Source organism: Ylistrum balloti, unplaced genomic scaffold, assembly GCF_031769215.1.
Source record: "Ylistrum balloti isolate Yb309-2 unplaced genomic scaffold, AGI_CSIRO_Ybal_v1 Utg369852, whole genome shotgun sequence".
In the NCBI taxonomy this organism is placed as follows: domain Eukaryota; kingdom Metazoa; phylum Mollusca; class Bivalvia; order Pectinida; family Pectinidae; genus Ylistrum; species Ylistrum balloti.
This window is the reverse complement of record NW_026782004.1, coordinates 799,874-815,013: the sequence shown is the minus strand read 5'-3', so window position 1 is coordinate 815,013 and position 15,140 is coordinate 799,874. Positions and strand designations below refer to the sequence as shown.

Genomic DNA, 15,140 nt, shown 5'->3' with positions numbered 1-15,140 from the left:
AGGTATCCTGTATCAGCTTGACAGGGAACTCCTCCTTGCTGGCCTCTGGGCAGACAGGTTCTCTCAGTGCTGTCCGTATCTGGAAGTTTCAGACAGGGGAATGTCTTGCTATGTGTAAAACACATGTTCATTCCCTTCACTGCCTGAGGTAAATCAGCAGCTATCTCCATTGTACCATCAGACAATTATTGGACAAATTGAGTGATATTTGTCTACCAGTTATTAATGGACAAATTCTAGTCATTATATATATACAATTAAGTAATATAAATGACATACCAAAGATTTTGACTAATATCCAAATTTTAAAAGTGATGTAGTTTGCAGTATATTTAGATTCACTGAATTCCTGTAAAATATCTGGGGACCTGTACACTCTTATTGAGGTACCTGTTCTGGTAATATACTGTTGTATATGTAAGTAGTAGTACATTTACTGTGAATGGAGGATGAGATTGTAGGGTGAGGAATGCGACTTACTGATGACAAGTCATGTTTAATTTGTTTTTGTATCCAAATCCAAACTAATGACAAAGTATTCCTTTTTACAGCTTCTCTCACAAAGGAAATGTGTTGTGTGGTGTTGGTAAAGATGGTCACGGTAAAAATGTAAGTAGTTTGGGAACAGCTGTAAAAATGTAAGTAGTTTGGGAACAGCTGTAAAAATGTTAGTAGTTTGGGAACAGTGGTATCAATGTTAGTAGTTTGGAAACAGCTGTAAAAATGTTAGTAGTTTGGGAAACAGTGGTATCAATGTTAGTAGTTTGGGAAACAGTGGCATCAGTGTTAGTAGTTTGGAAACAGCTGTAAAAATGTTAGTAGTTTAGGAAACAGTGGTATCAATATTAGTAGTTTGAGAAACAGTTTTTAGTTTTATTGTTATTTAAGTTGATATAGGGATGTTACTGTTGTGTGACAAATCAGTTTACAAGTTGTGACAGTTACACAGCCGAGAGAACAAATTGTAGAATTACTGTTTCAGATGGTTGTTATCTGGGACACATCCAAAGTGACCAAGTCTCGAGAAGTGTCGGTGATGGCGAAAGCACACACTGATGTGGAAATAGTACGCATGAAAGTGGCGGCCTTTGATGATACCAGGTAATCTACAGTGTAGAGAAACTAGCACTTGTTTGTTATAAGGAAAGAAACTTATTTGATTTACAATTTTTTGATGTGGTTACAAATAGATCTACTGAGTATTAACATAGCTGAACTCTTTTGGAAAAGTAAAACATTTTTGGTTGGAGAGTCTGCTATTTTCCTTAAAACCCCAATATAGGCATCAGTTGGCAAATTTATGATATTCAGAAAATTTTTGAAGAAAACTTCCACTTGGATTAAAACATACTTAAGTGGAGTAGTATCTGTTAAAAAAACTTTGTGTGGATATCAATACAAATGAAAATAATGAAAGTGGGTCCCCTCTTAAAATGCAAACAGATGTTATATGAAGTTAAGAAGGCTGTCTCAAAATAAACCACATGACCAATCTGCATACTCAACTGTACATATGTAGTAGGTGCGTTTACTGGTAAAGTGCAATGTCACACATCCTGCAAAGATCGTAGAGGGAGGCATGTTTTTATATAAATAACAGTGCATGATATCGTCTTTGGTATTTCTCAGATAAGTAAATTTTTACTATATTGATATAAATAGGTTATATTTTCTATTTACTTTTTAAGTGAAAGTTGCGTATATTTGGGCTTTAAGTTTAAATTTGATCAATAAATGTATGATGAAATCATTGTAGTGCTGTACGTTTTCATATTTGATGGAGTAAAAATAACAGAGGTATAAGTTACTATGTTTCTGTGCTGAAAACTGATGTTCTACTCCCAAGGATGGTGTCCTGTGGACGTGATAATATTCGATTGTGGCGGGTGAGAGATGGTCATCTGAGGTCAGCCCCAGTTAATCTGGGAGAACATCACACCGTGGAGTTTACAGATGTGTGTTTCGAAGCTGGATACCATGCTGACAAAGACCCTTCAGACAGACTGGTGTAAGCTGATAATTGTCATAATTTAATTGTCAAACAGTGTGTTAGCAGTTAACTCATAATTTATACTGTTTACCAGTGTTTCAACTGGTCATGTGCAATGCAGACTATATATTGGGAGATGAAAGGCAAAGTTTGTCAGTGCTGTAGCAGATTCATTCCATATGGGATTTTCATCAAACCTCACACAGTTACAGACAGCCATGATATTTTGTACAAGTTAAAATTTCAAGGCTGTTTGGTCAAGGTCACTTAATATTTTCAGAAATTAATTGTCAGTGTTCTAACAGCTTCGTTCTTTGTCTGATTTTCATCAAACATCACACACTAATAAAGCACCAAAATATCTTGAACAGGTTCAGTGTTTCTGGAGCATGGTCAAGGTCACTCTTACTATTTGTAGAAAATCCACAGGTGTTTAATAGCTTCATTGTTGGACAAGTTCAAGTTACAGGATTGTTGGGTCAAGGTAACTTAGTATTTTCAGAAAATCATTGTCAGTGCTCTAACAGCTTCATTCCTTGAGGGGTTCTCATCAAACTTCACATGCTTATAAAGTGTTAAAGCTTGTGGGGGCCAATAGTGGACTTGTTTACTCAGTTTGCTTGTTTACAAATTATTCAGGAAGAGTCAGCACTGTTCATATATCTGTCAGGTTACATGAATTCACATATGTTAAAGGTATGACTGCAGCAGACATTGTCATGTTTATTTTTATACTACCTGTACAGGTATGCCTGCAGCAGATCTGGTCACATATTTGAAATAGAGCTTCAGAAGGTATCAATTCAGAACGTGCGACGACTACTGCCAACAGACACCAAACCAGTCAAAGAGAAGCAAACTTTCCGATCAAGTAAGGTTCTTACATGCTATTCTGATAAAGTCAAAAAAAAAGGAAGTGTTAAGTTCAGAGACATTGTGATGGCTGGTTTATAAGTCATCTTGATAATCATACTCCCTTAAATAGGGGAGAGGGGTAGATTATCTTTGTGTGTCTGTCTGTGCCTGTGGAGTCATGCAGAGCTATGTCTTAGATATCTCATGAAACCCTGGACAGATGAAATTCATGTACATATTCAACCATCACACCACATAGTTCTAGACCTTATTAGATTTTGGTGGTCATCAGCCAAGATAAAAGTCAAACCTCAACCTTGATCACTTTTTGAATAAAAACATTGAGTACAAGATATCTCATTAACTCCATAACAGAATTAGTTAGAAATAAAGAAACATCGGGAAATAGAGGACGTATCTATTTATTATCAGAATTATTACAATTTTTTGTTTTAATTGTCAGGTTCAGGAATTGGAATAAATTGTATGACGGTGAACGAAACATTTTGTGTGACGGGATCAGATGATGGTTTCCTCCGTCTATGGCCTCTGGACTTTGCTCATGTTTATCTTGAGGCTGGTAAGAACAATCTGTTCTATATTCTTCATTTTACCATTTCATTTCATAAAAGTAATGTTAAATTTATCTGGTGTTAAATCTACTCAAATCCCCCAAAAAATTCATTGTGATCTTGTGATGTTGATAGAACATGAAGGACCAGTCACAGCCATAGACCTGACATCAGACGGACTGAAGATATTGGCAGGGACCTCAATGGTAGGTTATATCATTCAATATAATTCATACAGCACACCTAAAAACAGAGAGTTATCCTCATATCTTTGCGTAGAACTGTAGAGATGTAGGTACTTTGTATAGTTGAAAAAATGGTTAGAGATCCTGTTGTGTGTTTTAGAGCTGTAGAGATGTAGGTGTGTTAAAGCATACACTTATGGCTGTTGTTACAGGGTACCTTGGGGACCCTGGACATCTCCACTCGGGCATACACTACAGTGATGAGGTCACACACAGCTCGTATTGCTGATGTGGCAGTGGATCCATACAGAAAACACATGGCGACAGTGTCTGAAGATCAATCAATTCGTGTGTGGGATTCAGAAACTCTACAGCAGGTATGGCCATACTGTTTTTTTGTTTTTCTTGTGTTACACAAATTTCTACATAAACTTGGTATTGTCGTGATTCAAATGAGATTTCTTTTCTGACCAAATTTTCAAATAACGATTTTCAATAACAATAGTAACAAACTGTATGGTTGTATTTACAGTTGTACGACTTCAGCGCACCCGAGGAGTGCCCCTGTATCATTCACTACCACGCAACACGACAGATATTTGCCTGTGGATTTGAGAGTGGTGTTGTCAGAGTTTTTAATGTGCAGACCACAACTATGATGGCTGAACACAGGTTATAAACTTCACTATTTATTCACCATCAATAAAGGAATGATATTCACTGCTATACTAGATTATTGTTACCCAACAACCCTGTAACATTTACTACCTGTAATTGAGGAAGACCAGCCTGTCTGAGATGAGGGCTCAGATTTTATAATAAAAAACCAACTGTGACTAAGGGCAAGTAATATCATCCAGAATTTTTGCCAACACCAATCTGGCTCATTCTTGTCAAGTTACAGATAACTGAACTTTTCGCTCACCTCAGGAGTTTGAAATTTGATATCACCATAGATTACAATTGTCCCATCATTGGTCTTTGATATACTTGATTTGACTTTGTTTGAAGACTTCTGTTACCACTATCTAGTCCATGTAAAAGAAAAGCTTTTTCACAATGAAGACTATGTACATTGTCTTATGTATTTTGATTAAATAACATCAAAGCAAGACTATTGTTGACAAAATTGAATATTGTAAATGCAAATTATCTATTTGGTTTTTCAAGTACAGTGAGTACATTTCCAAGTAGAATTTGGCATTGAGATAAGGGGCTAAACAGGTGGAACATAGTATAAAATCCAGCATAGGGTATCACATTATTGTATCTCTGAGGTGTCAGAAAGAGCTATGATAAAAACAATCATAGTGTATACTTTGTTCATGGAGACATTTTTATCATTTTTTATTCATTCCCTTGAAAAGCAAATAAAAACTTGTGAACATAAAAGACCTCAAAAAGAGAATTTTTATGTGACTTGCAGACAACACAGAGGGAAGATCACAGGTCTTGCCTTTTCGCCAAATGGAGACTTCCTCTACAGTGCCTGTTCCCTAGGATCATTGGCACATTATGATGCTACATCTGAGAAGTATGAACTCCTTCGTCTCCTGGGTAACACAGTGGCACGAGGAACCAGACATTCCCCAGATATTTTGTCAGTCAGTGCTGATGGACGAAGGATGGCATTTATTGGCCCATCAGAGTACACAGTTTGTGTAGTGGATGCCAAATCATTAGATGAGGTTTGTTGTTTAATGAAGTTTGTTATTCACATTTATGTGATTTCAGTGTATTCTGCAATGTTGTATCGTTAATTGAATCCTGTGACTGTTGTTCGCCTGATTTCTAACTTCAGCTCTTTGTATATTATAGGTAGTAAGGATAGATGTAACCAATCTGAATTCATCAGATCCAGGGCGATCCTCTCTAGATGCTGCAGTCAGGCTCCACTTTGCCCCACTACATTTGGAACACCTTATAGTCATCACCTCCAACCATAAACTGCTCAAGTTTGATGCCAGAACTGGTCGTTTGCTGTCTGAGGTATGTACACACAATTACAAGACCTTAAGATGAAGTAAGTGAGTCTTTAGCAGATTGATTTTATTCTGCCATGTTATCTGCAACAATAAATTGTGTTTTTTACATAACATAATGCTTTTAAACATTGTTAGTTTATTGTCTTGTTCTATTAAGACATTTTGTTAGAAAACTGATTAACATTTTCCTGTAGATGTTACCAATAGAAGATATACGTATTGAGAAAGAAGTAAATTATTCACTATGATAGCCTTAAATATGTCTTAAATATTTCAGTTTTCATTTCTTGAACAAGCAGTATTTAATCTGTATCTCACAAAAACTTGTAGGCAGTTTGTAAAGGAAGCAGTTAGTACACTGTCCTTATTAGTGATGTCCTTTGTACAACATATGTCCTGCACCTTGATGTGTGGTTATTACAGGTGGCAAATATCCATAGGACAGGCTGTTCTACTTTGGCAGTTACGAGTAATGGACGTCACCTAGCAACAGGAGGGGACAAAGTTATTAAGGTCTGGGACTACAACATGAAGCTAGACATCAACTTTCAGGTAATGTTGTATATGTGCATTGTCAAACAGAAAATTATGCAGATTTTGGCTTAAAGAAAAGATGCATTTACACTGACTTATAAAACAAAGATTGTTACAGGCCTTTTCTTTGTTATTGCAATTATTTATTACTTGTAAATGCAGAGAAGATTTCAGGCTGACAAACAGTTTGACAAAAGAATGATGCTCCAGCCATGCCTGTCCTGTGTAGTTATATCTATCTATAAAATCCTATATGCTTTTTTCTCAGGTCTTCATAGGCCACTCCGAGAATGTGAGCAAGATCCTCTTCACCCCAGACGGCCAGGGTTTACTGAGTGTTGGAGAAGCCATTTATGTGTGGGACTTCTTAGCCACCAAACCCCCATCGCCAGTAGAGTAAGTCATCAGATGATTTAGGTCCCTTTTGTGTAAAGCAGATGAAACGATTAGACCAGTTGAATTTGCAAGAAAATGACAGGCACAGATTGGGAAGAAGGCTTGGCTGAAATATTTGGCATATGCAGATTGAGGGTTCCAGGCATTAACTAACTTGCTGAATATTATTAGTAAGCAGAATTATAGCATAAAGCATGGTCGGTGTACACACCTATTTCCATGCTAGAAAGTATTTGTTAAATAGATTGTATCTTATCTTTTGTTCGTTGTTTTATGCTAGACAGGAAATTCTGAAAATGCATATTTAAATTTACACATGTCAGTTCCAACATCCAATACCTGTGCATTTGTTCATTATGGAATCATTCCAGACCACCTAAACTGTTTCAACTTTGTTTTTGCAAAAGTGGCATTTAATAGTTATCAGAAATCATTGGGCTTAGTCATTAGCTCTATTTAATCAGATAATGAATAACACACTCGCTCAGCTTAGTGAGCCCTTCCCTTTCAAATGAGAGAGTCTACTAGTCTACCCGCATTGAGTATACCTATAAAAAAGGACATGACTCACCTTTTCAGTTAAGTGAGTAACTTCCTCAGTAAACAACTCATTAGGAATTGGAGTGGTACAGTGGAGTGAGGCACAATTCAAAAATCAGTGGACTGTGAAGAATGTGTTTTGAATATTTTGACTACTGTTTGATTTTCACAACTGAGTTTTATTTTATCCAGGGGTCGTGAGTACAAAGAGAAAGACTACATGCAACTACAACGAGACAGGACGAGTGAGTATGGTAGTCTATAAGTTACTTCAACCAGTTACTATCAACATAAAAAAACCCAAAATGTCTGACAGACGGCCATCTTGGATTTTGACTTTGCAAGATTGTTATTGATATTTCTTTTTCAAATTTCATGTGTATGCTTTCCTTGATCCCTAGTTATGCCTGTTCTATTTTGGTACTGATCAGAAAAAACAAAGCGGCCATCTTGGATTTTGACTTCGAAAGTTTGCTTTTATGTATAATTTCCAGTAGGTCCCTAACTGTGGCTGTTTGAGTTTGGTACTGATCAGAAATCAGATTAGAGGACCATATGGAAGATTAGCCGTTGGCTAAATATGTAATCCTCAGAAAATAAAGTTTATTATTATTATTAGAAAAACAAGATAGCCAACAGGTAGCCATCTTGGATTTTGCCAGTAAAGATTGTTATTGCTATTTCTTAAGAAGTACTGTATGGATATCTCTCAAATTTCATACTTATGTTTCCTTTGGTCTCTCTTTGTGCACATTTGATTTTGGGACTATTCAGAAGAAATGAAATGGCTTCCAGACAGCCATTTTGGATTTGGATTCTTATCATTAAGACCAAAAACAGAGAAGAAAAGAGAAAAGAAGTGGAAAAAACTTTCAAAGAGAATATAAAATCAAACAATTTGTAATGCCCAGCCCAACATAGCATGGTTTTATTTATCTTGATATTCCTTCATAATGTCCAGCCTGTAATAAGAATAAGCTTTTTAGTATCTTTATTATTGATAGGACCAGAAACCATATGATTAGAATAACATATTGTGAATATCAGTATGTACCTTTTGTTGATGTTGTAGATAACAGCATAGATGATATTCTGGAACGAAGTATAGAGGATAGATCATATCTTGAGCTGCCAAGGCGATCCCCACCTCGACCAATCAGCTACAACTCCTCTAGTCGTATTGAGGACCTAAGCTCCATCCATAAAGTTTCTAATGAAGGTAAGCCACATATTTAGCTGAACTTCATATACTCTTACTGGAGGGAAATGAAAAATGTTGCATTTGTATTTGTGCTGAAATTGCTCCAAAACTAACAACACAACATATTCTGTTTCTTTGTATCAAGATGTATCATTGTATAGATATATTGATAACTCACAAATAAAATATCAAATCCTTTTAAATGTTCCTAGTGAGCATAATTATACCCCCTCCTCCCCCAACAACAAATTTAGGGAAGGGGTTTACTGGAATCAAGTTTGCTGTCCCTCCTACCCTCTGTATATGCAACAATGTACCAGCTACTCCTCCTAAACTACAGAATGGATTTCAACGAAATTTGATGGCAATAATCCTTACACATTGCAGATGTATATCAGGTTGAGCTTTAATGATATATCGTCAACTCTTATACTACTAAGTGCAATGCAACATGCTGGCAATAATGCTCGTACATTTTCGGAAACTTGTACATGTTTGGGAATTCAGCGATGTACCAGCTACTGTTAACTACTGAATGGATTTCAACAAAATTTGATGGCAACAATCCTTATACGTTGAAAATGTGTGTTATCTTTATCACGTTTGATTTATTTTGTATTTTACAAAGTTATGCCTGTTTGCAATATTGTTAAAATTTGTAAGGGACTCTTTTCTTTGACAATTTCTTACACCACATTGGCCAATCAAATACGACGTTTACAAAATTACATGAATTTCTTTTATGTTATTGGGTGATAACATAAAAAAATTGCCAATGAAAATGCTTGTCTGATACAAGATTAAGTTTTACTTATTTTATTTTTTTATGTTACACCTAATTCCTCCGTATTTGAGTGTTGGCTTCATATTAGCAAGCCTGTTGTTTTTATGATTATATCCAATGTTAAAGCTTTCCATGGGCTTGTCCATCACTGAAAATTTGTACAAACATGTTTAGAATTGGCATCAAGGCTCTTTTCAAAAAGGATGCATATCCCATGTCATCAAAATTAAAAACCATTTTATTTCATGGATAACACTGTTGGGGCCGGGATATGAGTTGACCCCTGGATGACAGTTCTAGTTTACAGTGTTTTTAAGATGCCAGAATTCTACAAGTTATCAGGGGTAAAGAGAACAACAGCTTTACTATATAGACACAAGGTGTTTATAGATATATGTTGTATCCAGGGTCCTGTTTGTGCATGTAGACAAAGTGGTTTGTTGACATTTTAAATGTAACATTTGAGACATAAATTGGGGATGGACCTGCAAATATTATAACAAGCCTTAAAAGGCTTAGTCAAGAATTATCGGAAAGTAAAATGAGATCAATAGGTATTTCCTCATTTCATAAATGAACAACCCTGGTCCAATTAACAAACAAATACAGCCCTGTATTAAATCAGAAGCAGGCTTATGGTGATGTATTTATATTTATCAGAAGATGACTTGGTGACCGGTACATCTGACAGGGAAGCAATTTTGATTGGTCCGGAATTGAGGACTAGATTCGCTGAGCACCATATAGACAGTCAGGATTCTGTAAGTATTCATCTGTAGTCTTTGATGAATTTCTGAAATGTTGTTAAAAGTTTTTATAAGCTGACATCGAAATTTGTCAAGATTCTTTGATATTTTTAGCCCACCACCTATCTAATAGATGGTGGGTTATTCAAATCGCCCGGTGTCTGTGGTTCGTCGTCAGTCCGTCCATCCGTCCGTAAACAATTCTTGTTACCGCTATTTCTGGAAAAGTACTGGATGGATATTTCTCAAATTTCATATGCAGTTTCCCCTTGGTCCCTAGTTGTGCATTGTACCTTTTTTGGACTGATTCGAATTCAAGATGGCCGACAGGTGGGCATCTTGGATTTTGGATGTAAAAGTTTGTTACCGCTATTTCTTGGAAAGTACTGGATGGATCTTTCTCAAATTTCATAAGCAGGTTCCCCTTGGTCCCTAGTTGTGCATTGTACCTTTTTTGGACTGATTCAAATTCAAGATGGCCGACAGGTGGCCATCTTGGATTTTAGAAGTAAAAGTTTGTTACCGCTATTTCTGAGAAAGTGCTGGATGGATCTTTCTCAAATTTCATGTGCAGTTTCCTCTCGGTCCCTAGTTGTACATTGTACCTTTTTTGGACTGATTCGAATTCAAGATGGCTGACAGGCAGCCATCTTGGATTTTAGAGGTAAAAGTTTGTTACCGCTATTTCTGGAAAAGTACTGGATGGATATTTCTCAAATTTCATATGCAGTTTCCCCTTGGTCCCTAGTTGTGCATTGTACCTTTTTTGGACTGATTCGAATTCAAGATGGCCGACAGGTGGGCATCTTGGATTTTGGATGTAAAAGTTTGTTACCGCTATTTCTTGGAAAGTACTGGATGGATCTTTCTCAAATTTCATAAGCAGGTTCCCCTTGGTCCCTAGTTGTGCATTGTACCTTTTTTGGACTGATTCAAATTCAAGATGGCCGACAGGTGGCCATCTTGGATTTTAGAAGTAAAAGTTTGTTACCGCTATTTCTGAGAAAGTGCTGGATGGATCTTTCTCAAATTTCATGTGCAGTTTCCTCTCGGTCCCTAGTTGTACATTGTACCTTTTTTGGACTGATTCGAATTCAAGATGGCTGACAGGCAGCCATCTTGGATTTTAGAGGTAAAAGTTTGTTACCGCTATTTCTGGAAAAGTACTGGATGGATATTTCTCAAATTTCATATGCAGTTTCCCCTTGGTCCCTAGTTGTGCATTGTACCTTTTTTGGACTGATTCAAATTCAAGATGGCCGACAGGTGGGCATCTTGGATTTTGGATGTAAAAGTTTGTTACCGCTATTTCTTGGAAAGTACTGGATGGATCTTTTAATAATACTCAAATTTCATAAGCAGGTTCCCCTTGGTCCCTAGTTGTGCATTGTACCTTTTTTGGACTGATTCAAATTCAAGATGGCCGACAGGTGGCCATCTTGGATTTTAGAAGTAAAAGTTTGTTACCGCTATTTCTGAGAAAATGCTGGATGGATCTTTCTCAAATTTCATGTGCAGTTTCCTCTCGGTCCCTAGTTGTACATTGTACCTTTTTTGGACTGATTCGAATTCAAGATGGCCGACAGGTGGGCATCTTGGATTTTTGATGTAAAAGTTTGTTACCGCTATTTCTTGGAAAGTACTGGATGGATCTTTCTCAAATTTCATAAGCAGGTTCCCCTTGGTCCCTAGTTGTGCATTGTACCTTTTTTGGACTGATTCAAATTCAAGATGGCCGACAGGTGGCCATCTTGGATTTTAGAAGTAAAAGTTTGTTACCGCTATTTCTGAGAAAGTGCTGGATGGATCTTTCTCAAATTTCATGTGCAGTTTCCTCTCGGTCCCTAGTTGTACATTGTACCTTTTTTGGACTGATTAGAATTCAAGATGGCCGACAGGTGGCCATCTTAGATTTTGGAAGTAAAAGGTTGTTACCGCTATTTCTTGGAAAGTACTGGATGGATCTTTCTCAAATTTCATATGCAGGTTCCCCTTAGCCCCTTGTTGTGCATTGTACCTTTTTTGGACTGATTCGAATTCAAGATGGCTGACAGGTGGCCATCTTGGATTTTAGAGGTAAAAGTTTGTTACCGCTATTTCTGAGAAAGTACTGGATGGATCTTTCTCAAATTTCATGTGCAGTTTCCCCTCGGTCCCTAGTTGTGCATTGTACCTTTTTTGGACTGATTCAAATTCAAGATGGCCGACAGGTGGCCATCTTGGATTTTGGAAGTAAAAGTTTGTTACCTCTATTTCTTGGAAAGTTGTGGATGGATCTTTCTCAAATTTCATATGCAGTTTCCCCTTGGTCCCTAGTTGTGCATTGTACTTTTTTTGGACTGATTCGAATTGAAGATGGCCGACAGGTGGCCATCTTGGATTTTGGAAGTAAAAGTTTGTTACCGCTATTTCTTGGAAAGTACTGGATGGATCTTTCTCATATTTCATATGCTGGTTCCCTTTATTTCCTAGTTGTGCATTATACCTTTTTGGACTGTTCCGAAATCAAGATGACTGACAGGCAGCCATCTTGGATTTTGAGAGTAAAATCTTGTTACTGCTATATCTGAGGAAGTACTGGATGGATTCTTCTGATATTTCATAGATATTGGTTTCCCTTGGTCCCTAGTTGTGCATTGTACCTGTTTTGGACTGATTTGAAATCAAGGTGGCCCACAGGCAGCCATCTTGGATGTTGACAGTAATACAGCACAAGCATATTGTCCATTATCCACCTGTAACTGACTGCTATCTAATAATACTTTGGGATCTTTTTCAAATGATATTTGCTAATAGGTGCTTAATAAAAATATCTTGTGCCATCATTGAGTACATTCAATGAAGACCAGTTCATGAACATCTGTAACAAACAAACAAAAAAAATAAACAAATCTTCAAGAACTGAAAACAGATCGTCAAATGGTGGGCGCCAAGATCCCTCTGGGATCTCTTTATTATAATGTGGTAAAATATATACATGTCTGTGAGTTCTGAGTGCTGTGATATTGACCCCGAGTTCTCATTGATGAAAAGACAGGATATTTCTTTGTAAACGGATAGCCTATCAGTTTATTTGACAATGCATTGATGAGATTATTATCACATTTTCTTCATAGGAATATTTTTGTTTTAAGTAAATAAGATTAAAAAAAGCAGCAGAAAGAAGAGAAAAGGGAAAAACTCCATCTATTAAAGAACAAATAAATATCAAACTTTGGTGTGTACTAAGATCAGGATTATAGGATGAGAATGTTGGCATTCTAGTTCACAGGATGAGAATGTTGGCATTCTAGTTAACAGGATGAGGATGTTGACATTATATAACCTGTGATTAATTTACAGGATGAGAATGTTGGCATTCTAGTTAACAGGATGAGGATGTTGACAATATATAACCTGTGATTAATTTACAGTATGAGAATGTTGGCATTCTACCTGTGATTTGTTAACAGGAAGAGGATGTTGACAATGGATTACCTGTGATTTGTTAACAGGATGAGAATGTTGACATATAACCTGTGATTTGTTTGCAGGATGAGAATGTTGACATATAACCTGTGATTTGTTTGCAGGATGAGATTGTTGACATATAACCTGTGATTTGTTTGCAGGATGAGAATGTTGACATATAACCTGTGATTTGTCTGCAGGATGAGATTGTTGACATTGTATTACCTGTGATTTGTTTGCAGGATGAGAATGTTGACATATAACCTGTGATTTGTTAACAGGATGAGAATGTTGACATATAACCTGTGATTTGTTTGCAGGATGAGAATGTTGACATATAACCTGTGATTTGTTTGCAGTATGAGAATGTTGACATATAACCTGTGATTTGTTTGTAGGATGAGAATGTTGACATATAACCTGTGATTTGTTTGCAGTATGAGATTGTTGACATCGCGATGTGGGTGCCTGTGATTGTGTTTCTGTCTGTCCGTTTCGCTGTTGACATATAACCTGTGATGATGAGATTTCGATGAAACTTGCTTATGATACTTGGTACATAAGTCCCTCAAGTTCGATGTTCGCCAAATTCCTGTGATTTGTTTGAGGCTGCTGCAATCTGATTGGCTGAATGTTTTACATGTCCTGTGATTTGATTTTGAAGGAATGATGGGATTTCGATGAAACTTGCTTATGATACTTGGTACATATAGTCCCTTTGTTTGCAGTTCGATGTTGACATCGAATTCCGTATATTTAATGAGGCTGCTGCAATCTGATTGGCTGTGTTTTACAGAGAATATCTTCTGAAGGAATGATTTGGGATTTGTTTAAAACTTACTTTGTGAGATTGTTGACATATACTTGGTTTGTTTGCAGTAAGCCCCTCATTCGAGTTCAATGTTCACATATAACCTGTGATTTGTTTGCCTGTCTGTCGATCCATATATTGACATATAACCTGTGATTTGTTTGCAGTATGAAAGTTGCTTTCAATACTTGACACCTGTCCATAAGTTGTCTGTGATTCACTTGTTGTTCATATAACCTGTGATTTGTTTGCAGACATGTCTTAGAAGTCCAGGCTGTCATCAACTGCTTTTTGCACAAGACTCAATCTTCCTCTGTCATAGGAGGGGACATATAACGTGTGATTTGCCAACACAACGTTGCTTTCTACGTAAAGATGAGAACTGCTCCATACTAACCAGAGATTTGTTTGCATATTGATCATGTCTGGACAAGAGACCTTGATTTGTTTGCACAAGTGACACAGTGTGGACATACTACAGTGACCACAAGCAAATATTTGTAGATTTCATGTACTAGGTAATAATTACAATAACTTTGATATGCTTGTATAAAGCATATTCAGGAACATTATATGATTCAGATATTCTCAAAAATCACATTTTAAACCATTTTTCACCATTGTCTATTACAAATGTATATATTTGACCTAACACTCATTAAAACAACCAAAATTGCTATGTGTTGACATATAACCTGTGATTTTTGTTTTCAGTATGAAATTCATACCATTTTCAATTATTTACATACTGTATTACCATTTTTCACATTAATATTAAGAAACTCAATCATAAGGGGTAGGTATTATGCGGGGCCCTTCCTCGACATTGGTCTAGTTGACATTGCATTACCTGTGATTTGTTTGTAGGATGAGAATGTTGACATATAACCTGTGATTTGTTTGCAGGATGAGAATGTTGACATATAACCTGTGATTTGTTAACAGGATGAGAATGTTGACATATAACCTGTGATTTGTTTGCAGTATGAGAATGTTGACATATAACCTGTGATTTGTTTGCAGTATGAGATTGTTGACATTGTATTACCTGTGATTTGTTTGTAGGATGAGAATGTTGACATATAACCTGT

General features: G+C 36.6%; 1 protein-coding gene across 1 annotated transcript in view; it reads left to right on the top strand.

Moving 5' to 3' along the window:
• The window catches only part of LOC132545702 (WD repeat-containing protein 90-like), a 31,404-nt gene that overhangs the window by 6,313 nt on the left and 9,951 nt on the right, over positions 1–15,140 (top strand). The window contains exons 12-27 of the mRNA XM_060209392.1: positions 3–148; positions 552–609; positions 983–1,101; positions 1,847–2,008; positions 2,737–2,861; positions 3,309–3,425; positions 3,553–3,623; positions 3,815–3,979; positions 4,135–4,274; positions 5,029–5,290; positions 5,421–5,591; positions 6,011–6,139; positions 6,390–6,517; positions 7,250–7,302; positions 8,130–8,276; positions 9,703–9,803. Coding sequence (XP_060065375.1) covers positions 3–148; positions 552–609; positions 983–1,101; positions 1,847–2,008; positions 2,737–2,861; positions 3,309–3,425; positions 3,553–3,623; positions 3,815–3,979; positions 4,135–4,274; positions 5,029–5,290; positions 5,421–5,591; positions 6,011–6,139; positions 6,390–6,517; positions 7,250–7,302; positions 8,130–8,276; positions 9,703–9,803 — 2,094 coding nt within the window. The remainder of the gene's footprint in view (positions 1–2; positions 149–551; positions 610–982; positions 1,102–1,846; positions 2,009–2,736; positions 2,862–3,308; positions 3,426–3,552; positions 3,624–3,814; positions 3,980–4,134; positions 4,275–5,028; positions 5,291–5,420; positions 5,592–6,010; positions 6,140–6,389; positions 6,518–7,249; positions 7,303–8,129; positions 8,277–9,702; positions 9,804–15,140) is intronic.